The 25,089-nt window shown below is 38.4% G+C and overlaps 1 protein-coding gene across 1 annotated transcript in view; it reads left to right on the top strand.

Moving 5' to 3' along the window:
• ADK (adenosine kinase) overlaps positions 1 to 25,089 on the top strand; it is a 291,725-nt gene that overhangs the window by 256,403 nt on the left and 10,233 nt on the right. Inside the window, exon 9 of the mRNA XM_009641995.2 lies at positions 16,685 to 16,771. Within this exon, the coding sequence (XP_009640290.1) occupies positions 16,685 to 16,771 (87 nt within the window). The remainder of the gene's footprint in view (positions 1 to 16,684; positions 16,772 to 25,089) is intronic.

The following is a 25,089-nucleotide window of genomic DNA, read 5'->3' as shown; positions in this document are numbered from 1 at the left end:
TTGAGGCCTGTCTTGCTTGACTCTGGAGAGCAAAGTTGAAGGAATTTATAATAAGGTACCAATTCAGGTGCCATTAAATCCCAAATGGACACTCTTGTTCAGGAAATAAAGTACCTTAGTACACTGTAGCTTGATGATTTTTTTTTTTTTTTTTTGAGAAACGAGGCCTTCCCTGTGATATTTTTCAATTAGAGCATCCACATAGAATTAATTTATCATAAATTTCTGATGCCTCCTGTATACATGGCTGTAATACTTCAAAACCGGTACCACTTTACTGGTGACCTGACTTAGTTGTGAGGTGGTTCATGCAATGTTATGTCAGTGTGTATATATCTTTCTGAACTTTTTGAACAAACTGAAGAAAATCCAAAACTACAGTATTCTGTTTCGTGTAAAATAATTAGCCGATAAACTTTTCATTAAATTTATGCTTCAAGTTTAAAGTTCAGCATTGTTCTTTTCTATACATGCATTCTGTGTTGCTGCAATATTCAGTATTGGACGCTACCCGTTTCTCCTTAAAAACATATGGTTTGATGCATTGAAATCTGAAACCCATGCTTTAAAGGTTTACAGTGCATAGGCTTCTCACCTCCTGCCACTTAGGTTCAAATCATACTAACAGGGTGGCTATTTTGTGAAATTCATCAGATAGTAATTTTTTTACCAATAATCTTTAAGATGTATTTTTTCTCTTTACCCTAATTTGGTGTGATGATTTTTTCATTGTAAGAAATTAAATGTATGGCTTTTTCAGCAGGTTTCATAATAGATCAATAATTTGTTGGCTTAACCTTTTTTTTCCTGTGGAGATGTGGGAAGATCAATATCTGTAGTGCCCTAGGTCATGATCAATACTTTTAATAAAACTTCCTTTTTTTTCTTTTTTTTTTTACCTTTGTACGGTTTTGCTTTTATTAATGAGCTTTTTCTTTAGTTTCAGACCATTAATGGTTTTCAGATAATGTCATACTGCCGAAGGTCAAGGCCAGTTTGAACTTGCAACTCTACTTATCAGTGATTAAATCTATTGGATGGGCTTAGATGTGTTAGAAGACTTGAGAGTTTGAAGCACTGCTTTCTAGAGGCTCAAAGTTAAAATAAACCGAAATCTCAACCTTTTGGGAGGATAACACATTAGGACTTTTTTTTTTCCAGTTTCCTTCTTAAACAAATAGTGATTGTCTTATTTGTAGATCTCATATAGTCATTAACATCACAAGTAACTACTGTGGCCTTGACTGCTCTTCAGTTAAAGATATTAGATGCTCCATATTGAGTTTTATAATGGTATATTGCTCATTTTGCAAAACCAGTTTGAAATAAGATAACGTATCTTTTGTTCATTGCTGAAATTCTGGATGGGAGGGTAGCAACTTATCAAAGTATGTGTTATCAGCTGGAGAGCTTGCCGAGAATGTGGTATTACTGTCTCTGGGGCTCAACCCAGTGTCTTTTGAAATCAATGGCAAGATCTCATTAACTTCATTGGCTATCGATTATGGCCATGGAGAACATAAAACATTCATGAATATTAATGGCTTATACTGATCCATGTGTGGTTTTGTGTGCCGTACCTTGTCTGCAATCTCCGATTCAGTTTTTGTAGTTTACGTAGATGTTACACAAAAAGCAAACTTTATGTATGCTGAAAGATTTGATAACACGTTTTACCTCAAGGTATCTTTGTTGTCTGTTACAAACGAGGTGCATAAAGAACTGGACCCTCTGACCACTGGCACCTAGGCAGAATATCTTCTGTACAAGATATCTTTTTTTCTGTTATTTTGGCCGTTTTAGCCTTTTTTTTATTAGGCAGCAGTTCACTTCATAACAAATCATCACAGAGGAGTTTGAACAGCAGAATCTCTACTCAGAAGGTGCCCTACAGACACTGATAGCCTATCATCTTTAATTTAGAGATTTTAGTGCCCATCTTGTGATTACAGTTGAATGGACATTGTAGAAAAGTTTAAATTGTAGCTATCCATGTCATGCTTTTGCCATAAATGATGGAACTTAGGTTTTCAAGCCTCTAATCTTCACCTACTCAAATAGTCACTGTAAAATAATTGCGCAGAATGGAAGGAGAGTAAAATGTGGGTATGTATGGTGACCCTGGATGAAAATGAACTACAGGAACTGATCCTTTGATTAGAAGTTTCTCTGCTGTAGCCATCAGGTTGCAGGCAATAGGAGTTGTAGGAAATAGGTGGTGGAATGGAAGATAAATCCTTAGCTCCTGGAGGGTCAGAGCAGAGATCCTGACTAGTGGAAAAAGTGGACATGGAAGAAGTTTGAACGGGTCCTGCTTCACCTGACTTCGGGGATTTAGGATTCATTTTGTGTAAGATGACAAAACATCTAGAGTTAATGTTGGGGGCTGGAGGGAGGTTAATTGGAGTTCTCGAAAATGGTTAATTGTCTCAAAGTGGAATTGTGAGGTTTTATGATCAGTTTGGCTCAGTGATTTCCACAGTAGGATTTACAGAAAAAACCAAAGTGGAAATGGTTTAAATGCCATATCTGAAAAGTAGGCTATGCACGTTACTCATATACCAGACCTGACCTTGACACACCTGAGCATAATGTAGAATATGAAGTGGCAGTTTAGATATAAACCTCTGGATACCACAAAAATAACTTTTATGTAGTTGATCTCATTTGAATGAAAGTAGGCTCTGGCTTATTTTCACCATAGCTGTTTTCTTTGTTATGAATAACAAAGTCAGTAAAGTAAGCAGACCTGACTTAAATATATACAGACAGCAGATTTAGTGAATACAGTAAAAATGAACTATTTTTATGTTGTTAGGTTTTGGCTATGCCTACCGAATGATACAATACTAATGTTTGTTTAAAAAGAATACACAGAGTAGTCAGAAACCAGATTTAAAGTTTGGAAGGCTGCTTGCATTGATTTTGTTTGCTGTACTCTGCTACCCTGTGCCCCCCACCGCCCTGCTAATCCATCCTGATTCCTCTCCCTGCCCCAGTGATTAGCAGTCAAAACTAAATCAGAGAGGAGTCTATGGAACCAAATATTTATGTCCCTTGTAATCTGACACTGTGATATTGTACTGTGAACCTGAAAAGATGCCAGGCCAGGCATTGTGGCTAATAGCAATTGGTCACGAATGAAACTGCAGAACTCTACTCCAAATTGTTGGCTTTATAAATTTGATAATAAGTACATTTCCTGACAGAATATAAAAGTGCTATAAACTGTGCCTGCCCTCTCTTTCCTCCCCACCTGTCCAATTGCAGAATGCTGTTTGTACAGTATATTGTTGTTGCTGACAACTGAATAAGAATTTTTAGGAGCAGTTGGCTATCAAATGATGGCAAATTTAAAGGTTATGCAAATTGTGCCAGTACAGCCCAGCTTGTTTCAGACCTCTTTTCTCTATTATCATATCAATTGAGTCAGCTCATGGTAGACAAAGCAAGGTTATGGGAACCACCTAGAGCATCATGCACCATTAAACATCAATGCAGCATACATGAACATCTGCAACAACGATCTTATTAACAGAGGGTATAACGGAAGGCAATAAACAGCTTTCTTAGTCACTTAATTGTAAAAAATTTAATAACCTAATACTTGTATTATTTATCAACAGCAAGTTGGTCAAAAATTATGCAATGCTGGTGGATTAGATTACAATACCTATTGAACACTGTAAATTACTACAAAAATATGAAAATCCATTTGTGAGCAGTTAAACACTGTAGTTAGTAGAGTGCTAAAAATGCAATTTTCTTTTAGTCTCTGGTGCATCATGGAAATATAAGTATCTGCTTTTTGCACTGACATTTTTATATTTGGTGAAAACCAAATATAAAAAAAGCCCTAAAGATTGTTTTTGGATTTCCTGCTTAACGAGACAGCTTAAACATTTCAAAAACCAAGGGACAGTTGTTGTGAAAGGTAGAGTACAGAAACCATAAAGTGGTCTTTGTGTGTGCAACCGAAACAAATGTTTGGAGCAACAAAGTAAAGCATGTTAGATGTTCATACTGGATATGTATTGTGTGCTGGCTTCTGGGGTAGTCACTGCACTGGTCTGGAAGATGAGAGCATGTGAAGCTGTGATCTCAAATGGCTTAGGGAAATGAATACAGAAATTAAATTATGTTAGAAACTGATGGTAAAGAGCAATGAGGTTTGGTTCTTCAAGGCCAAGCCAAACTGCTAGGGGTAGGCTAGGGTTGGGGCACACCCTTTGCTGGAATCAGATAAATTGGTAGGGAGTGACAGCCCTCTTGCCCTTGGAGACTGGGGGCACTGGTGGATTCCCTGGGTTTGGTTAGCAGGGAACTGGAGGCCTACTCATAAATAGTTAGAGCTACAGGAGGAAAGCACCACCCTTCTGATTTCAGCCTGAATGTGCAAAATGTAGAAGCATTTAAGAATAAAATCAGAAAAAGGAAAAAAGAGACTGGATGAGTAAAACAATACAGGCTCAAAAGTCAAGTTTGACAAGTGTGTTCCGCAGAAAAACCTGCTCCAAACGTTAGTCTGCTCCCAAGCAGCTTTGTCCCTTCCCGGCGCCCTCTGCTCCCGCCTCTGCTGCCGCCAAGTAGCAGCTATCGGATCAGATTTGTATTTATATGGAAAAAGAATGAAGCCTTCTTAGTTGTTGTTGGCATAAAAATCCAAATTGTGCTGGGATCGTTGGCTACAATCAGTGTCCGAGTCGCCAGTAGACACCTCAGTCATTTCTGCAATTGGTAGGAATCAACAGGCAACAGAGAATGATGGAGGGAAAAAGGGTGAATGAAAAGCCAGTAAACAGCAAAGATGAGTAAAAGCTTGGTACAAGTATAAATTAGGCAAGTTAACAGAAGTTAACAGTTACATTACAGTTAACAGAAGTCAATTTTTTTTCCGTAAGAGAAGGAAAGTTTTTATTCAGAAATGTTAAACTGAAAGTCTTGGGGTTTTTAAATCTGGATTTATTTCCTCTAGGAAAAGATGGCAAAAAAGCAGGCAGTATGTCTAAATAACCATTAAGTATATGGTTTTTACTGAAGTGGTTTTAAAAGGAACGAGTAACAAGTATTTTCCAATTTTTTTTCCACATTTTTAAGTTACAGTTCAAATGATCTCACTCTGTAGGCTAACCAGAGTTTTTTCCTGTATATCTGGTTTTTAAAGCAGTGTCTGCTTCTTGCCTTTCTTCATAACTTTTCATAACTTAATGATATCAGCAGAATGTCCGCATTTTATTTATACCCATCTATTTACTTGCTTACCAACCTTGGGTTTCAGATTAGAAACTCTCCAGAGCAGGAATATTTATTTTTTTTTCCTTCTAATGCGTATCTTGGTGGTCACCTTGACAGTAGGAGAATACACGTTCAGTTTAAAAGATCACAAGTTAAACTTGGCTATACATGTCAACCAAAGTTTTGATTTTTAGTATGTTTTATTGCTTCTAAAAAGAAGATAAATGCCTTGGTTTGGTTTTTTTATGTTAAAATAGCTTAAAAGTGAATGATTCAGCAATTTAATACTACAGAAATAAAACTTTAAAGTAACTGAGAGTGACAGGTGATGGTAGGAGTTTGACAAGGTTCCACAGATACAGAGGCTGGAAATTTTTAATTTGTCTCCTAGCTTAGTTATTTTGGTTTTGTCAAGCAGCCTGCTTTTATAGCGTTGGGGTTTACTTTAAATGACAGTAGTGCATGCACTGTAAAACCTCTTGTGTTACCTTTATGAGTGCCTATATGCTACTGCCATGCTTTACAGGGCTTGCTACACAAACATATGATTCAAGAGCTCTTGTGGGAAACTGTTTGTCAAAACTGCTATTATTATAGTAACTTTATCCAAATGAATTTAGTTCACTATGTAGTCAATATTGTCTAAATTCAGGGTTGCGTAATTTACATTAAAATGTATGTGAAATTATTTTAAAGGTGGTAGATTGACCATCCTACTTACAGTAATTGTTAGGTCATATTTTTAAAATTATTAAGTGATACTACAGACATCGTACTTTGGGTTATTTAATTATCTAAGAAATTATCTGCAACTAATTTAGGGGAAAGTTCTCTTTCTAGACAGGCATAATGCTTAAAGAATTTCATTAAAAACAGTGGAGTTGCTCTGTTTTTAACTGGTATTTTAAGAGTAGAATATTTTCCCATTGAGATTAGAACAAATTTCAGCCTCCACTGCAGTGACATCTTCTAATTGATTTAAAACGTGCAAAAGCCTGAGAAAATTCATTTAGCAAGCATGTTTCATTCTTCAAAAATAAATAAGTAGTCCAGGGAGATCTTAATTAAAGGCAACACAGAATTTATAAATACAGCATGAGAAGAAAAAAATAATTCTAAAAATTGTAGATCTGAGCTGTGAGTTAAAAGGATGAAAAATTAAAATTTCTACATGTAATTTGAATATTTAAAGGCAATACTGTAGAATTTCTATAGTATACCTACCTCAGCAATGTCCAACTAGTATCCAATAAATGATTTTTTTTTTAAGGAAAAAATATATATATATATATATTTCTTAACTTATTTTTAGTAATGTGTCTAGGAAAGACTGTCTCTTTAATTCTGACGGACTGATTGTATTTATGAAATTAAATATAAATTCTCCCAGAAGAAAAAGCTCCCTCAGAACTGCTCTGTAGTGACCTAATGCTCACTCCTTCTCTTTTCAGTCTTACTGATGCTCAAGTAAAATAGAAGTGCCTTGGGCCCATTTCTGCCTCCACTGACGACCCATGCTTCTCAGATTATCACGTAGCATAAACAAAGCTGTCATGTAACATGGCATTTATTTAAATGATGTGATTTCTGCATTCACCACTCTGAAACTGAGGTATAGCTAAGAAAGCTTGCAAGTTTTGACAGGTGTGTTTGCCCTGCTAGGGCAATACGCTTAATGTATAAAAAATGTGAGGCATAATACAGTTTTCATCCTGCTCAAAATTAAATTATAATGTCTTTTTCTCCTTTTTTTTAGCCAATGTCCTGATAAACTTTTGGGTAGGAATTGCTTTGACCTGATTGTAGGTCAACATTTGTCAGAAAATTCTCCCATAGGACAGTGTTTGGATGGTCCAGCTAGGCAGTGGTTTAAAAGATGTCTGTAGAATATCATGAAATGGAGTCCAAACATACATGTCTTCCTGCTAGTGTGCAGGTCAGGGCAGACAGTAAGTGAAGTGCATGGTCTGCTTCTGAGCTGAAAGATGCTTCATTTTTGCGCAGTCCCCATAACCAAGTTTCAGAAGGTTGAAGAGCATGTGTGAGCTAGAACGTATGTGTTGGTGTAACTTGGACGTGCATATGTGATGTATCCTTTACATTAGACATTGACATTCCAACTGTCATCATTTGTATGTGTTTTCAATTCTTGAGCTACCTATCTGTGGATAGAAATAGATTTGTTTGTGTTTCCCATTCCTATATACAGCTCAAAAAATAATAGTTTGGGGAGGGTGACTTGGTTTTTTACATGAAAGGATCAATAGGATGTACAGTAGCTAAACCAGTACATGTAGGATTTACAGTGCAGGGAGAGATATTTATATTTGTTAATATCCAAGGCAAGATCTGGTTTTGTGTCACTTGTGCAGTTAGGCTCACTGCCGTAGAGCATGCTCTTGGTAGAGACTAGGATCGTACAGTTCATGGGTTTCATTTATTGTAACCCATCTCTTCTGTCTTCAGGACTGATTTTGGTTTGAGCTCTTCATAGTAATTCCAAGACAGTCATTGTGTTGTATCAGTGAAACATCTGCAGAAGCTTTTCTTAATTTCAGTGCCTGTGACTTCATACTCTTTGCCTTTCCTGAGTCCTCAACGCCTTTCCTGGTCCGGACAGAGATCACAGGAAAGGGATTTAGCCCTGAACACTACCTTATGTCTTCAGCAGCCCTGCTGAGTTAGAGGAGCGCGTTTCTGACAGTTCAGTGGGCGCAGTTTCAGCTCCCTCTGAAATCTGTGCCTAGCGGGCAAATGGCAATACTCTTGTGTGCTCGGAAAGGCTTTTTCAACAGAGTTCATTGCCATTCTAAACTTTAAACATTGTGACACATGCCAGAAAAATTCAGTGGCTTGTTCTTTAGGGCAGTTTTTCCATATATGTATGCATATATGTATATACTAAAAAAAAATGTTATATCACCATCAAACTGAAGCAAAACTAGTATTTTCTGTTGACCTCTTGCTTCTCCATCTGTTACACATAGTTATAGTCTTTTGTTTACTTGTGCAAAAAAAGAAGCATTCAATACGAGAAATAAAGTACAGCTTCAACTCATGGCAGTGGCAGTGATGATATAGAAAATACTGACGCTTATGTGGCTCCCACACCTTCTATAAAGTAAACAAAACACGCTTGGGCCTATAGAAGCTATTCATGAGTCATTAGTTGATGTTGTTACATTTTTTACTATTGTGGTAACTAGATACCGAGTTCTGAGTCTGATCTCATGCTGGTATAAATCAAGAGGTATTTCAAGGGAGGGGTGTTGAATTAACAGGAGTGCAGACAGAACCAGACGTAGGTTCAGAAGATATACACTGGGTACAAAAATAATGTTTTATTTTACATCATTGCTAATAGCTGATGTGTATGAGTGTGCAAGTTCCTTTGAAGGAACCTTCTTTCCTCTATTAACTTTAATCCTATGAATCACACTTGAATTAGGTGCTATGAATATGACTTCTGAATAAAAATACTCTTGACTAGATAATGGGACAATGTGTATGTCTGAGGAGAGCTATAAAGGGAAGACAAGTCTCAATGAACATCTTTGGACTAACTTTACTTCCTAGGAGAGAGGGAAAATGGGGTCTGCACACTCTCATTGCCCCTACAGATATCTATAGGACCATGAATAGAGCTACAGAAGATTCAAAGTCTTTGGAATCATATTCCTTCTCTGTTTCTACTGAAAATTAACTAACTGCCTCTGAGGGACAGTTCTTTGCATCCTGGCCAACAGAGCTATAAGGACTTACTCTTGCTTAGCAAGCTGCAAGGAGAATTTTAGACTAATTGCACTATTTGGGTCTTTTATTATGGAAACAAATTAAATATTTGCATTAGTTGTATCATACCATAGACATATAAATGCAGTATAAATGACAACTACTCTATAACTTGTTTGGGGTAACTTTGTTTTTTATAGCAATAAAGGCTTAACAACTTCTATATTGCCAGTCATAAAGTTTTCCTGGCTACATATTTAATTCATTAGAATACAGCATCATTTGTTGTGTATTATTAAAATACTTGATTAGAAAGATCCCAAAGCATGTGGTTGACTTGCCTCTTGCTTGTTATACTATTTAACTCCATTGACTTGCACAAATAAATCCCTTATTTTTCTGACAAGCCCTACACGGCTACAGCACGAGGCTGAACAACGCACAGAACTGGATGGAGGGGAGAGGAGATGTTGGCACGCAAAGCAAGGCAAACTTAACATGCACACAGAAGGTGCCAGGGAGCCTGGAGTGTTCATCAGTACAGCTGTCTGAAGGGCCCACCCTGAAAATGCAGGATCTCATTCAGTTTGCTTAGCAAAGACAGGTGAATCAGCACTGCCAAGCTTGTAATGCCTCATTGTCATGGCTTAACCCCAGCCAGCAGCTAAGCCCCACAGAGCTGCTCAATCACTCCTCCCCGGTAGGATGGGGAGAGAAGCAGAGTAGAAGTGAAAAAAACTCATGGGCTGAATTAAAGACGGGTTAATAGGTAAAGCAAAAGCCGTGCATGCAAGCAAAGCAGAACAAGGAATTCTTTTGACTACTTCCCATGGGCAGGCAGGCATTCAGCCATCTCCAGGAAAGCAGGGCTCCATCATGCGTAATGGTGACTTGGGAAGACAGATGCCATCACTCCAAACACCCGCCCACTTCCTCCTCCTTCCCCCAGCTTTACATGCTGAGCATGACGTCATACGGTGTGGGCTACCCCTTGGGTCAGCTGGGGGCAGCTGTCCTCCTGTGCCCCCTCCCAGCTTTTTGTACCCCCCAGCCTCCTCAGTGGTAGGGTGGGGTGAGGAGCAGGAAAGGCCTTGACTCTGTGCAAGCCCTGGCCAGCAGGAACAACTAAATCATCCCTGTATGATCAACACTGTTTGCAGCACAAATCCAAAACATAGCCCCGTACCAGCCACTATAAAGGAAATTAACTCTAGCCCAGCTAAAACCAGCACATTCTCTAGTCCTTATTTCATACCATTTACATCATGCTCAGGTCTCACACTATCCAATACATTCTCATTACCCACCACCACCCTTCCCATCCTTTGATCCAGTACACAGCTATCATTCCCTTAGTCTATGGACCAGCCCTGTAAAATGTCCATAAATGTCCACAAAATGTCCACTGAATTAATTTAGTCCATGACTTAGTGCTCCATCTGTTATGGACACTCAGGACAGGAGAGGGGCTGTATTGCGTGGAGTTACTGGGCACCAAAGTCAGCTCAGGTCACTGCTGCTCTTGCACTGCTTCTTGTAAGGCTTTTCCTCCATTGGTTCAGGTGGTTCCTGCTATGGTAATTCCTATAACGTGCAACTCAAATCATGGGTTACAACAAATTAAAGGTATATCCATTGCAGTCTCCATCCCTGGTTCCTTTGGGCCAGCTTCCAGGGTTTAACATTGCAATGAACTCCTCTCCTTGCTCCTTGCCTGGCTAGCAACGAAGGGTTCCTGCTATGGTAATTTCATAACATGCAACTCAGATCCCAGGTTACAACAGTTTAAAGGTATTTCCATTACTGTCTCCACCCTTGGTCCCTTTGGACCAGACCATAGGGTTTAACATTGCAATGAGCTCCTCCCTTTGCCCTTGCTCCAGCTGGGACTTACCCTCAGACCGCAATCCCTTTGGGGAGTATCTGCTCCAAATGGAGCCTTATCTATGAACCACAGTCTCTCCAGGGGTGTACTTGCTGTGGCATAGACTTACCAACAGCCTCAGTCACTTTGAGGTGCACCTATTCCGGCGTGGCCTTCTCCATGGACCATGTTACCCACAGCCACAGTTTTTTCAGAAGTAAACCGGTTCCAACATTGCCTTACCCATGGCTGCAATTCCTCCAGAGGTGTACCTGCTCTGTTGTGGGCTTATCCATGGCCACATGCTTTAAGGTGCTCCAGCATGACCTCATGCACAGCCACCAATGCTTCCAGGTGTACCTTCTCCAGCATGGACTTATTCCTGGGCCACAATCCCTTCAGAGTTACACCTGCTGTGGCACAGAGATAACCGCAGACACAGACACTTTGAGATGTACCTGCTCTGGTACAGACTTATCCACAGCTACAGATGTTTTGGGCTGTCCTACTCCCATGTGGACTCATCCATAGGTCACAGCCCCTTCGACTCAAGTTCACGCTGGAGTTCCAGCCTGTCCAGTACAGCAGCACAGAAACAGCAGTGATGCCCTGGCCATCTGCCAGCCCAGGCGTATGGCCATTGCTGTTATCAGAACGTTCCCAGGCACAGCACAGTAAGATGATAAGCAGTACAGCAGTACAGCAAGCGGTGAAAACAAAAAGCAGCCACTAACGAGCACTAACGAGCACTAGACTCTAGCACACAGTAAGGCGAGCAAGCCCCGTGGCAAGCACAGGAGCCTGCTGATTAATAGCTAAACTGCAGTAATGGACATAAATTCGATCTAGCACTTTCCAATCAAACCTGTCGTTATCTTGAACCCTTCGAGCCCCATGTTGGGTGCCAAAAAGGACTATTGTGGTTTAAGCCCAGCCAGCAACTAAGACCCACGCAGCCGCTCGCTCACTCTCCCTGAGTGGGATGGGGGAGAGAATTGGAAGAGTAAAAGTGGAAAAAAAACTCGTGGGCTGAGATAAAGACAATTTAATAGGCAAAGCAAAAGCCATGCATGCAAGCAAAGCAGAAGGGTACTTGTGAAGATAGACGCCATCACTCCGAACATTCCCCCTCTTTCTTCTTCCCCCAGCTTTTATTGCTGAGCATGATGTCATATGGTCTGGGATATCCCTTTGGCCTGTTGAGGTCAGCTGTCCTGGCTGTGCCCCCTCGCAGCTTCTTGTGCACCCCCACCCTCCTCGCTGGTGGGGTGAGGAGCAGGAAAGGCCTTGACTCTGTGCAACCCCTGCGCAGCAGGAACTAAATCATCCCTGTATGATCAACACTGTTTGCAGCACAAATCCAAAATGTAGCCCTATACCAGCTACTATGAAGAAAATTAACTCCAGCTCAGCCAAAACCAGCACAATCATCACTGGAAGTCTTAAGGATTTCTAACCAGGGTTTTAGTGCACAGTGCCCGGCCCCATGTTTCTTTGTAACTTTGGACAGGGCTGTGCTGGTACGGCAGGAGAATTGCGGTATCTGTTTGATTTACGTTACCAAGTGTGGTGTCCTTGTGTGAAGTACAGCAACAGCAGCATTATATTGTATTACTGTATCGCTGTAGATGTAGTATTTATGTATTACTGTAGAAAAATGAGGAGAAAGTGTTGTCACACTGATTTTTAAAGATGTATTAATGTGCTGAAGAAGGTACAGAGACTTAGAGCCTATAGGCTTCTGGGTTTTACCTTCTGGAGGGAGGTAAGAGCTCAGAATCATCCTGAATGACATGGGCTTGTTCCAAATACTTTTCTCATTACTTCTTACCTTATAGCTGCCCAGAGACATTTATAGGTTTTGAGTTCAGGTTTCTATGTTCTGTTAAGTCCTTCCTGTCTCTTTTTTTTTTTTCTCCTTTCTTTTTATCTGTTTTTGGCCCCTGATCTAAAGAAAATTAGAGAGGATGGGGGTGGGGAAGAGATGGGACGGAATTCTGTTTCACAGTTGTTCCTTTTTTACAAGTTAAAGCTCTCAAAAGAAACATGAATGTGTCTCCATCTTGTAAGCATCTGTACTACCACTACCAGCCCACGGATCAAAAGCTTATTTGAGGAAATAGCTAGACGTTTTTGTATGTATTTTAGGGCTCCCTTCTTCCTTTTATTTTATTTTAATATAAAATTAAGGACACTCCAACATGTTGCCCATAAGAGTTCTGTTACAGGTAATTAAATGTAAGTTTACACATTTAATCTACTTTTAAGAGCAAGAGAGACTGGTAAATGACCCAGTTAAGGAAAGTACTCAGCCTAATTGGATGTAATGATTGCTTGCTGGTGTTTATTACTGTACTAAGAGTAGACGTGTAGTCTGTGATTCTAATTTGGTTTAAAGACAGACCTGTAGTACTTGCAGCTATCATCAGAGTTCGATTGTTTCAGTTAACATCATGAAATAGGCTTGTGTTCATTTGGGAGCTTCAATGTGTTAGAATGGAAGGAGCGCTGCTTTTTCAATTAATATTGCTCTCCAATTATTATCTCTCCAGACTGTTTTACCTACAAAAATATCTTCAGCAAGATATGCTATTGCATATTTTTGCCTGAGGAAAATAGATTTCACATCTTTATCTACATAATGCAACAAATTAACAATAACAAAGTTTACCCATCAGCTGATTCATTCCCATTTATCTGTGAATATTGTCTTCAGCCTATGAAATCACCACATTAATGTTTGATTGTGATTATTTCTGTATCATCTAAAACAGTTGAGTTCCTCACTAGTGTAAAATCATTGAGAGAGCTGAATAGATCCCAAAATTTTAAATTTCATTAATGCTTATTGCTATAACTTCCCTAATTATGAGCACCTTGTTGCAATTCACAATTCTGGGCTTCCAGGAAATGATATCCAAGTGGAATGTGTTGTATCCCAGGGTGTTTACCATAGAAGATATTTGTTGCTTAAAAATAGAACACTGGATTTTATGCCCAGAGGAGCAGCACTTGGACTTCAGAACACTTATGTAATTATTCCTTATTTCATAAGCTCTCAGAATGATAAATGAAATCAGAACTGACTTTGAAAAGCAAGGCCACTGATGACCAGTGCACTTAGCCAAGGTGTCTCTGTGCTTGCTATGATGGATTTGGGAGTTTTATAACATAATAGATCACACATAAAAATGAAGTTAAGGCAACATTAAAGTCACAAAAGCAAGGATATTCAGAATGGAGACTTCTGCTTCATCTTAATTCACCCAGTTGTGCCTAGTTGTTACAAAACACAGATCAGTGAGACTTGTTAGCTATTTTTATGCTATTACACAGACATAGTGAGGTAAATTAACGGCAGCTTTAGTTCTGACTTCATTTATTGTGAAGGAAAGAAAAAAAAACCCACTTCAGTATTATTTTGTTGTGTCTTTCAATATGTATTATTGTTAACTATAGTTGGGTAGACTCTACTATGCTAGTAGAAGTTCTCCTAAGATTAAAAAAAAGATAATTTGCCTGTTGGGTGCGTGCAGATGGTAATATCTTTATAATGCAGTATGTGCTCCAAAGCCATGCTAGCTGCTTCTGAAACTTCAGTACTTAGAAATATGAGATAATTGCTCCTCTTGAAAATACATAGTTATAGAGACAGAACGTATGATCCAGGTAGAGATGGAAAACTGCTACCAGAAAAAAAAAAGATTGTTCTTGTACCAACTGAATTCCTTGATGGGTTTTGGGTTTTAGACTAATTCAGTTACTTACAGTCACATCTGCTGCAGAAAGAATAGAACAAGAGCTCATAGTGCAATACTTACCTGCAAGTACTAGAGGGAGCTGAAAGAATCAGGACAGAGGAGGAAAAGAAAGGAGAAAGATGATGGTGAGAACTTTCATTTGTGTTAGTTTGCTTGAATAGAGTCTTATTTGATGCCAAGCCCCATTTACAGCATTCAAAATATAATGTCTGTGCATTATTCACTTTCTGTGCCCAAACACATACATTTGTATGCATATGCCAGTGTCTACTGTGTATTTAACGCAGAACATCTGTGTGTCCCCTGCACACTTGGGAAGGAAGCAGGTTAGTTTATTACAATGTGTCTTCAGCAGAGTTATCGCTGTGTTCATTGTTTTAGTATTATCTAGAGCAAATCCTGTAGACCTTCTTATGAAATGGATGAACACACTCTGCTCGTCTGGCAGAGTTTAATGTAAGACCTCTCTTGATTTCCAATTCAAATGAATCCTGTTAAAATTACTAAAAAACATTGCTCTTGAAGACTATCTTAAGAGCACAACACAGCACTGAAGTGTGTTTCTAAATAGCTTTCTTAACAGGATAGAGAGTAGGATGCACTGAGAACTGACTGAAACCTGCTCTTTAATTGGAATATTCATCTTATGTTTTTCATTACCCTTTTTCCTTTGCCTCTCATGGATGGTTGTTGCTAATGCTCCCCTTTCCTCCCCTCCCCTCCCCTCCTGGTGGGCCAGCCAACAGTTCCCTCTGGAGGCAGCATCATTATATCTGCCTGGTTCACTTAGTAGCAGATGGTGAAGAGCAGTAGAGCTGATACACTGCATTTCACAGAAACCAGGATCCTTCTGGTACCTCTGCAGCACACACAGACTTGCCTGATTTGAGACTGTGAATTCTTTATATGCCTCCCAAACCAGGTTTCCTTGTTTGCTGCTGTCTATGTCAGGGTAAGAGTGATTTTTATGACCTGCTCTGTTGCTGGACAGTGGAGAAACTGCTCATCTCCAGCTTTCAGCTACTGGAGGATCTATTTCCCATTTTATTTCTATTTTTACCAAAAATTAAAAGAAAACAGCTCTGATGGTTTTCATTTTCACTGGGAATAATCTGTTTGCTCTGAGACAGTTTAATGCATACTGACTACCAGAGGCAGAACTTCCATTGGCTCTGTTACAGGGGTAATTTACACTTTAACAAGGTATTGTGACAAGGTGGTAATTATATTTTTATCACGTCATTATGACATTACCACCTGGAAAGCCATAGCTGATTAATTAGTGGCATATATTAAATTTATAACCCTAGAACTCTAAAGTTATCATACCTAAGTGGTGTAATTATGTTGAACTGTGGTGTGGCAGTGAATTGGAGGTGAAGATGCCGAGTATCCACCTATTGCAATAGGTTTAACGAGTGCCAGTAGAGGGCAGGGAGCTGCAGAGGAGGAGATCTTTTTTTTTAAGAAGAAATACTAAGGAAGAGGGTGAAGTCACTGAAATCTTGAAACCAAACCTAGTCAGATGGCAAGTTGCAAGGCTTCTTACATGTATGTGTTTTTCAAAAAGATGTAATTTGGGAGCACTTTGATTTATACTAGTTCCTGCTTTTTATGTCACAGCTTTATTTTAGTTAGTTCGTGTGCGTTTTGGTTTTCACAATGAAGCAATTTCTGTTGAGCTTTTGGGAAGTTGGACTGGCCATTCTGGAGGCTACATCACCCCTCTGCAACTAATAGGAGGCACTGTTTTGGGCAGGATTGATTTTTCTTACTCATGTCCATATGCCCAGGTGTTTTATGTTGTTCCTCCTGGTTTACTTTTTTCTCTTGCCCTTTAGATTAGGAGATAAAGAAAAGTAATTAATAGGAAGTAGTTATTGAAAATGTCCACAACAAATAGCTTGATCAAACATGTTCCTGTGTCCCTATGCAGTAAATACAGACAGAATTATAAACAAAATCTATTTTTATCCAAATTACCGTGTTAAAGGTTAGAGTTCCAGTTTTGAATTGTTTTGGTTTTCATTGCTGTGCTTTTCAAAGTCATATTTGCAAGTAACTCACATTTTATTCTCCCCTTCCACTGTAGAAAATGAAGTGACTACTTTCCCTGTGTTGGTGAGTGATCAGAGTGAAATTGTGGATACCAATGGAGCTGGAGATGCGTTTGTTGGAGGTATTTCTTACTTCTTTCTCTTGTTCGGAGATTATCCTATTATTCTCTCTGTATAAAATCTACCATTTTTTCATTCAACTGTCCTTCAGAATGAGCTTCATTCTTTTAGAGCTTTTCTCTGCATCCTTAAGTCATATGATTTAGTTAACTTCTGATTTTCAAAGGGAAAGTGTGTTCTATTACTTTAAAAATAATATGCCATTATGCTGTACTCTGGTCGTTTTCATGAGATTAATTGTATCTGTCAGACTGTTGCATAAACAAGCTGCATCAAGTACTATATAGTGTACAGAAATCCCTCCTGGCTTAAATGTTAACACATTGTTGTTCTTTAAAACAGGTTGTAGTGAATATTAAACAGTATGTTAATAAGTGAGCATAATGTCTTCTGATCATGTCAATTTTGGTAGAACATCTGCTTCCAATACAATTATTTGGACATCAGAAAAGAACACAAAGGGTTAATTTGTTAAAACAAACCCAGAAAATATCTGGCATTGCTTAATATCCATTTGCAAACTTACTATTTTTTTTGGCACAAGCTCTAAGGAAAAAAAGAGGATGTTATGTCTATGCCTGTTTTAAAAAATGATTCAATATAAGCCAAAAACCAATCTAATCCAAAAGTTCTGTCATTCATTGTAACCTTCATACATGTAGTTCTGTGATGCACTGTTGCATCCTGAAGACTCTAATATCCAGTACATAGTAGCTGTAAGGAGCTCCATTAGTCACTAATTTACTGGAAATGTTACCAAAGAGACTTTATAAATAGAATTGCAGGGCTCAGTCTTGTAGCTATGGAGGGGATAACAAGCAGTGTGTTACTAAACTAAGGCTTCGGAATTGTGTTCTGCTTCAAGAAAGTATTGAACGTAAGCGTAATCTTAAGCATGTGAGTAATTCCATCCTTACTTAATTTATCACTTAAACAATGATACATTTTCAGTATATGCTTAAATCTGGCTGGAAAAAGGAATGTTATTACTCATTATTTTGGTGCTTTCATGAATCAAAAAGGACAGAAGTAGAGGGAAACATGTTAGGTCATATTATTCATACACCTTTTAGTGCACGCTACAGACTCTCTGTTGTTCCTAAATCACAAACAAAACAAGACTAAATTTGAACCAGTAAGTAACAGTGACTATAACATAAATGAGATCTTCAAGTGCTTGTCCCTGTATACATGTGATCTGTGTATCAGCTGTGCCAGTAAGGTGCTGTTCTTGTTGTGAAAAAAAGAGAAAAGATCTTGCCTATTTTGTTTTCAGATCCTGAAAATAAAATAATACTGAGTAGGGCCCAGGTGGGCAATATGGTAGACAACAACCAAGCTTTGCCTCAGCAGGAAGCAGCATTTCATGTGTCCGTCACATTTATCTCAGATTGTATTTATTCTCAGTTCTTCAGATTTAGGCATTTTGAAATCAGGACTTCTTGTTTTTTAATAAACCTACTTTTGTTCTTTCCTAGTTTAGCAGCAGGAAGACTTTTGCAACTAAATCATCAGGTTTTAAGAACTGCCTGGTGTCTCATAATCCTTCCTCTTTAAATTATATCCCCTTCCCTGGTATTGCCATAGCTGCTGTTTTTCTCTAGAAGGGCTAAAATGTTGACTTTAGTAATTGTTCAGAACCTCCTCAATGGACAGGCTGATATAAATCACATCAGACTATTCCAAGCTGCTACATTCCACCAGCAGTGTAAGTTCAGGCACATCCCATCAGGCTGGTCTTGCATCAGCTGTGAGATTCCTTTCTCCAAGGGGAAAAGTGATGTGGAAAATGCTAAACTCCGTTGGGGAGGAAGGAAAGAAAATAGGTCTTCTAAAAGATCAACTCCCCTTTGTCATTCTAAGTCTGTTGAGATAATGTGTCTGGATACAGCAAGCTTCAGTGTATTTGGGGTAATCTTAAGAAAAGTCCTGTGTTACTGTTTATGGATGTAGATTCTTTTCCTCAGTTACCCCACAAACAGCACTGAGGCATCAGATGCTTTTTGGATGGAGCACAAGTGCAATGCAGTCCAGTGGTAGCATGGCATTGCACAGTTCTCCCTCGATACCAGGGAAGGGAAGGACCACAGCTCGTTTTCATTCTGTAGTGGAAGTTGGCTCAGCAGTTGCAAATCTGTCTGAAATCTCATTGTGGTTAGAGACTTACCTGGGTATCGGTACGTGAGCTTAGGTTCTTGTCGCGCCATATTCCTCTCTGCTATGACTCACAAGGCAACATGAGCTTTAGAATATCTGTGGTTCTTCCATTAGCTTCTGAGATATCTTAGTTCTCCTCTGTCACTCCATAAATAATAAATTGGTCCTTTATTCTCCTCAGAGAACAGATTTTCCTGAGTTTAGTCCAGATGGGAGATTTGGGAGTCATAACAGTCTAGAAACACAGCTGATTCTAGTCTTATATACTCTGGTCTCCTTCTTCATTTTCCTTCCCATATGTAGGAAATAGGATACTGGAATGGATAGGCTTTGATTTGGTCTGTATTTCATTTGGGGGAAATGTCTGTATTTTATCTATATCACGCTTTTCATGTGTTTTCAAAGTATGTATTTGCAACAGGAAAAGTTCTTTATTGTCTCCTTACCAGAAAGTCCTACACAGTAAAGTTGGTAATACTACTCAACATATGTATCTTCTGTTGATTCTAGCATTGAGCCAGATGCAGTATTATTGTCCTGACAGACTTTTTATGATGGGAAGGTTATATTCTCTTCGGTGTTTTTCTAGCTTCTTTCTTTGATTGAGGTTTTTATCAAGTTGTTACTACCCAGGCAACAGTACGTATAATATTTTGATTTTAGTGTCCTTGTAGTAAAATGTTTCAAAATTCATCCCTTAATTCAAAAATGCACTCAGTGTTACAGTATACTCTCTTGGAAGTGTAGTTCCTTTATTCAAACAGCAGAGAACAAGAGTCCCATGGCGAAGCTCCCCATGCTTCTCTGGGACTGGTATATTAACATGACCGAACAGTGGTTTTGTTGGAGCAAATGTCTTGGCTGAGAGGGGAATGTGGGATATAATGAGGACTAACCCCATCAAGCAGGATTTATTTTGCATTAGGAAGTCAGGTTTGTTAGACTGTATCATATTTTGAAAGGTCTTTCACAGAGGCGCTCTCTTCCAGAGGTAAAACTCACAGATTGTAAGGAAATTCCTTCTCAATAATTATCTCAACTTGGCAAATCACTTCTCGTGTGTTTCTGCATGTGAAAGTGGAAAATATGAAATCTGTTGGGTTTTCTTTTCAAATACCTATCTAACTACTGAAGGTCTTGAAACCTTAAGGTCATGAAAAAGTTTAAGACACAAAGTTTTTGGGCACTTGTTACTCCGTGAGTTGATTCATGAGTGCAGCATTTCTGAACATGAAGCCGCTGGCCTCCAAGGAGAGCCAGCTCACTCCAACAGCTAGCAACAAGAAATAAACTGCATTCTTCAGTTGAAATGTGTTTTTATTAAGTTGGCACCAGGAATATCTCTGAATTTCTTGCCTCTTACTGCAGGCATCAAGTCATCTGCCATTCAGGCTGGTGCAATGCATGAATGGGAAACTGGGTTTTAAAATTGCTGCGGGTATCTTTATGCCAAAAACACTTCTCTAAGCAATGCTAACAGAGTTCTGCCTTTATTGCTTTCCATCAACACTGCTACCTTTTAGAAGTTTAAGCAATAATGATTTACTTTGTAGCATCTCAGCACCTCTTGTGGATTTCAGGGGTACCACAGATTTTCGGTTATAAATCCCTAAAATACCCATGAATTAAAGTTGCAATTCCACCTCCAGGTTCTGATGACATTGACAAATCACTCAAGCTTTGCTGACATGGCTTATGTCACAAGTGTTCTCTTAATGGAATTACAGCCTTCGTTTGTAGAGTTTGGGGAACATTCTATTACTCATTAAATTAACATTTATTTATTACTAGTCAGCCCCAGTTTGAACCTTTGCAATACTGATAATCAAAGTATACTTAATGGCAATAAACAGATTGAAATATGGACAGTTTTGCCCTCTTATGCTTTCCTTTATGCCAGCCTGCTCTCTTTAGCCAGAGTAGGTCTGCCTTCTGTTTGGACTCCCCTTTGTCATCGCCACCGTAACTAATGAAAACAATAAGCCTCTTCTCTGATAATTACTGCCATTGTTCCCTGCCAAATCTCTCCCCTAGAATCTGTCTGCTCAGTAGAACTGGGTAGAGAGTTCATAATAAATGAATAGGAGAAGGTGTAAAATCAATCTTTCTTCAGGTTCTGTCAATAGAAATATATTGACTTAGTAATCTACTATGATTTAGTCATATACTGCATGAAAAGTACTGGAGTATAAAATGTAACCACAAATCATTTTAAAGTAGCGTGATGAAGCAGTGACAGAATGTTCACAGCAAGTGTATATTACTTATCACCGTGCTATAAAGATGTTATACCATTCTCAAGGAAAAGAAATCCCGAGATAGAAGGATCTCTTCATTAAGCATTGTACGGTGCCAAATACGAGCTGATAGCAATTTGCCCCTGTCGGTATCAAAGCTGAGGTCAACGGCTCAAACCACCTGTCAATTTAAAAGTGCTATTGGCAGCTTTCATGTACTGAGGAATCTCATAAAGCTGCTAGCTATAGTTTGAAAGCTACATTCAGAATTTTTTTGGTGCACGTGCTCACAGAATAAGCAGTTCTCTCTCTTGTGAAACCTAGCATGATTCTTATGAGATGGCCAACTACTGCCTCAGCTATCAGAAAGCTACTCTGATAGAAGACAGGGACAGCAACAAAAGAGGAATTGTCATCTTTTATACGTGTCCTTGCGTGAGTGTGCCTCATGGCATCCTTTTCTTTAGAGACTGCAGCGCTTAGTGGAGATACTTCCCTCCTTTTGTTTCTGTTTCTGTTGCCAAACTGGCTCAAGAAAGCCATTCCCTCATCTTTAATATAGAGGTTAATTCTAAACATTATTTTTCCCTCTTAATCTAAATGCCTCTACAAATTAGATAAAGACCTTGGACTCCTAAGAGTTTGCCTAAAGGTCATCACATTGTTCAAATTGTATCTGCTTTCATGAGGTAAATGCAGATGATTTTCTACAGTGTGACATCCAGCTTCCATTGCCGAGCTAAGTAATATTTGGGATACTTCTACATTATTGAAATGTTAAGATATTACCCTTAATGTGAAACATTCTTTGAATATATTATATACATATATGTATGTTTATAAAAACACAGCACAAGAAATATAAATACAGGTTTGCAAAGAACCCACAGTGCACAGAATAATTGCTCATGATTATGCCTCTGCAATTAAAAGTTTGATTCAGAAACCTTTTTTAGAAAAGGTCTGGTTTTGTTTTCCAAACACACTAGTATAACTTTGGAATACCTTGACTGAAGCTTGTGGATTTAAACAAGTGTACTATTGTTAAAAATGGAAACAGAATTGAATCCAGTCTAGTAATTCTTATGCTGTTGTTCCACAGAATCCATCATTTATGGAAGGAATCCAAGAATCTTTAAAATAAAAAATCATCTAGGTGGGATTTAACATGATCTGAGTTGGCCCTGCTTTAAGCCAGGGGCTGAAGCAAGTGACCTCCAGAGGTCCCTTCCAACCTAAATTGTGCTATGGACCTATGAGTTCTAATCCTGTAGGAATTAGGTTCCCAGGTGCCATTTCCTGCTCCTCTGAAAATCCAGCCTCAGTTATCTTCAGGGGGCAGTGTTGTTGGCTAAAGAGTAGAAGCTGACTGAATTAAAAAATGAAGCTTATACAATGGGAATTCCATCTCATAATAAATCTGATATAGGGCAAAGATGGACTGTATCCATGACTTTGTCTAATAGGTCCCTTATGCATTTCATGTGAAGGAGTTGTGTGGATGGAGGCATGTGCATGTGTGAGAAATGAAATAAGTTCTTACGGATAGTTGCTGTATGGCTATACCAGGAGTATGAAACGTGCCAAAAAGATCTAATAATGCCTTCAGCAGGGACAGGTGATTCAAATAGTTTGTCAGAATACTAAATCATGAGCGAGCTTGTGGCTATATTAAAAAGAAAGTTCCTTAATGGATTTATAGGGCTTTTTAAGATTGTGGAAGAATCTTTTTTCACTAAAAACATTGCAGAAAAATGAAATATTCCTCTTATTTGTTGTATTTTCATCTATGTATGAACCTCTGTTGTAAGACCTGCCCTCCCTCCAGTACTTGTCACCCCTAAAACATTCTAGATTTGTTGAAATAGGAGTTCAAGGACCTAGGAACAGTTCTTTACTGGACAGCGGGAATGTGATATCAGAAGCTACTTAATCCACTTACAGTGGTCTTTAATTTGTATAAGGTTTTTATGCTTATTTAAGATACCTTGGGAAGTTGTCATCATTTTTTAATCACATTTGGTAGAGAGAAATACAGTGGATAAAATATCACTACTGTGAAGTACTGCCTTCTGATAATGGTAGAGCTCTGAGATGCAATTTTATTTGCCAGCTGGGAGTGAGGGGTATTTTTTTGGTGATATCAATTAAATATGTATGTGTGTGTAACTTGTTATGGCTGGGTTTTGCTACAAAACTTATTTTCACAAACGAAGAGACAAGGGGATACTACTTTGAATTGTTCTGTTGTTTCTTTGAAGTAAAGATAAATGTTATAACAGAAATCAGCACTCTCTTAGTCTTAATTTATACAACATGGGTGGCTAATTGCCTCTGAGCAATCCTGTTGTTACTGAGATCATGGCTGGTGAGATATGAAGCTTTGAAATAAAAATACCTTCTTAATGTCATCAGAATTTTGACTGACAGCCCGCTTTGCCCATATATGCTTTAATACTTCTGTTTTATAAACAGCATACATGAATATAATAGCTGAGCTGCAGACAGGGCATCAATCTTTGCTTGCTAGTGGATAACTTGTCAACACGTTCATGACTTACCGTCCCTGTGTTCTGATGGCATTCGTAACTCTCTCAGATAAGCATCACATCCAAACCTAGGCTATTAGATGGCCATGTTATCTCTGTAACTGACCTTCTACAAACTAGAAAATTACCAGATTATATGTTCCTAGTTGGTTTTTCTCAGTCTCAGCTAGAGGCACATCATCGTTCTGATCAATACTGTAGCCGCCACTAGTAATTTCTACAGCAGTACTGGCACAATTTAGAAATCTGCCACAGTTTGAATTGCAGCTACTTAAACAAAAACATAAAAATAGATACCACTCAGGGAAAACATGGAATATTCCCATTTTCTTTTTAATTCCCTACTTCATGTTTTACCGATTTCTATTCAAAACTATTTCTTTGGAAATAATACACTCCTCTGTGCTGGCATTATACTTAAAACTGGTAGCAAGTGTTGTCCAAGTATAACTTAATTGTGATCAAATCTGGTTTAATTGTTTTGTTTTAATTGCTACCCTTCTCTTGGTTTCTAACTGTTCATCTTAATTTTATTACATATGTATTTTTATGAAATATAGTAACTTAAATACTGTAATTCACATTTTCGCTTACACAATTTAAAGGCAATCCAGAAAAATACATAGTGGAATTAGTGTAAGGCAAAACATTAGTATACTTGCTGTCATTTATTAAATAACACATAGAAGTGAGAGATCCATTTAAAAGGATCAGCATATGGAATTAAAAACCCTCAGAAGTTTCTAATTAGACTGAAGCAGGACCTGATCCTTCTAGCCCCGTGTCTCTTTTCCTGTCAGTGACACTGTCAGTGTTCAGGGAGCTTCATTACACAGCAAGAGGATTAATATTTTGCAAAATTGGGTTTTAAAAGGCCTAATTTACCTCACTATAAATTCAGTGACAGTCTGGACAGGCTTTGTGAGAAATAAACGTCAAATAGGTTGCGTACATTTTAAAAAACAAACCTACTGTGTTAAAAATAGATTTTCAAAACCAATTATAAAGTTCCAATTTTTGCTGTAATAGCTATGGGACAATTACAAATTGACTTAACGCCTCAAAGCAAATCATCACCGTTTAAAATACTTTGTCATGCCTACTATCCCTATCCTCATAACATTTCATTTTATGTTAATGTGTCGTGTGTTAGAAAATCATGTAATGATAAAGAAAATGTTCATGTGGAAGGTTAGAAATTACTTTAATGAGTTATTATTACCTTGCTTGCAGAGTGTTGGTAATATTTTTCTGTTATTTTAATGTCTTCTGAGTAGAGACAGAGGCACTAGTCAGATTGGATCATCAAGAATATTCCCCTGGGAATCAGGGCAGGATATAGACCCCTAAGAAACAATGTGTCAGATTAATGCTATA

This window comes from Egretta garzetta, unplaced genomic scaffold (genome assembly GCF_000687185.1).
Source record: "Egretta garzetta isolate BGI_Z169 unplaced genomic scaffold, ASM68718v1 scaffold56, whole genome shotgun sequence".
NCBI classification, from domain to species: Eukaryota; Metazoa; Chordata; class Aves; order Pelecaniformes; family Ardeidae; genus Egretta; species Egretta garzetta.
Note: the sequence above shows the minus strand (reverse complement) of the source record. Positions and strands in the feature narration are given on the sequence as shown.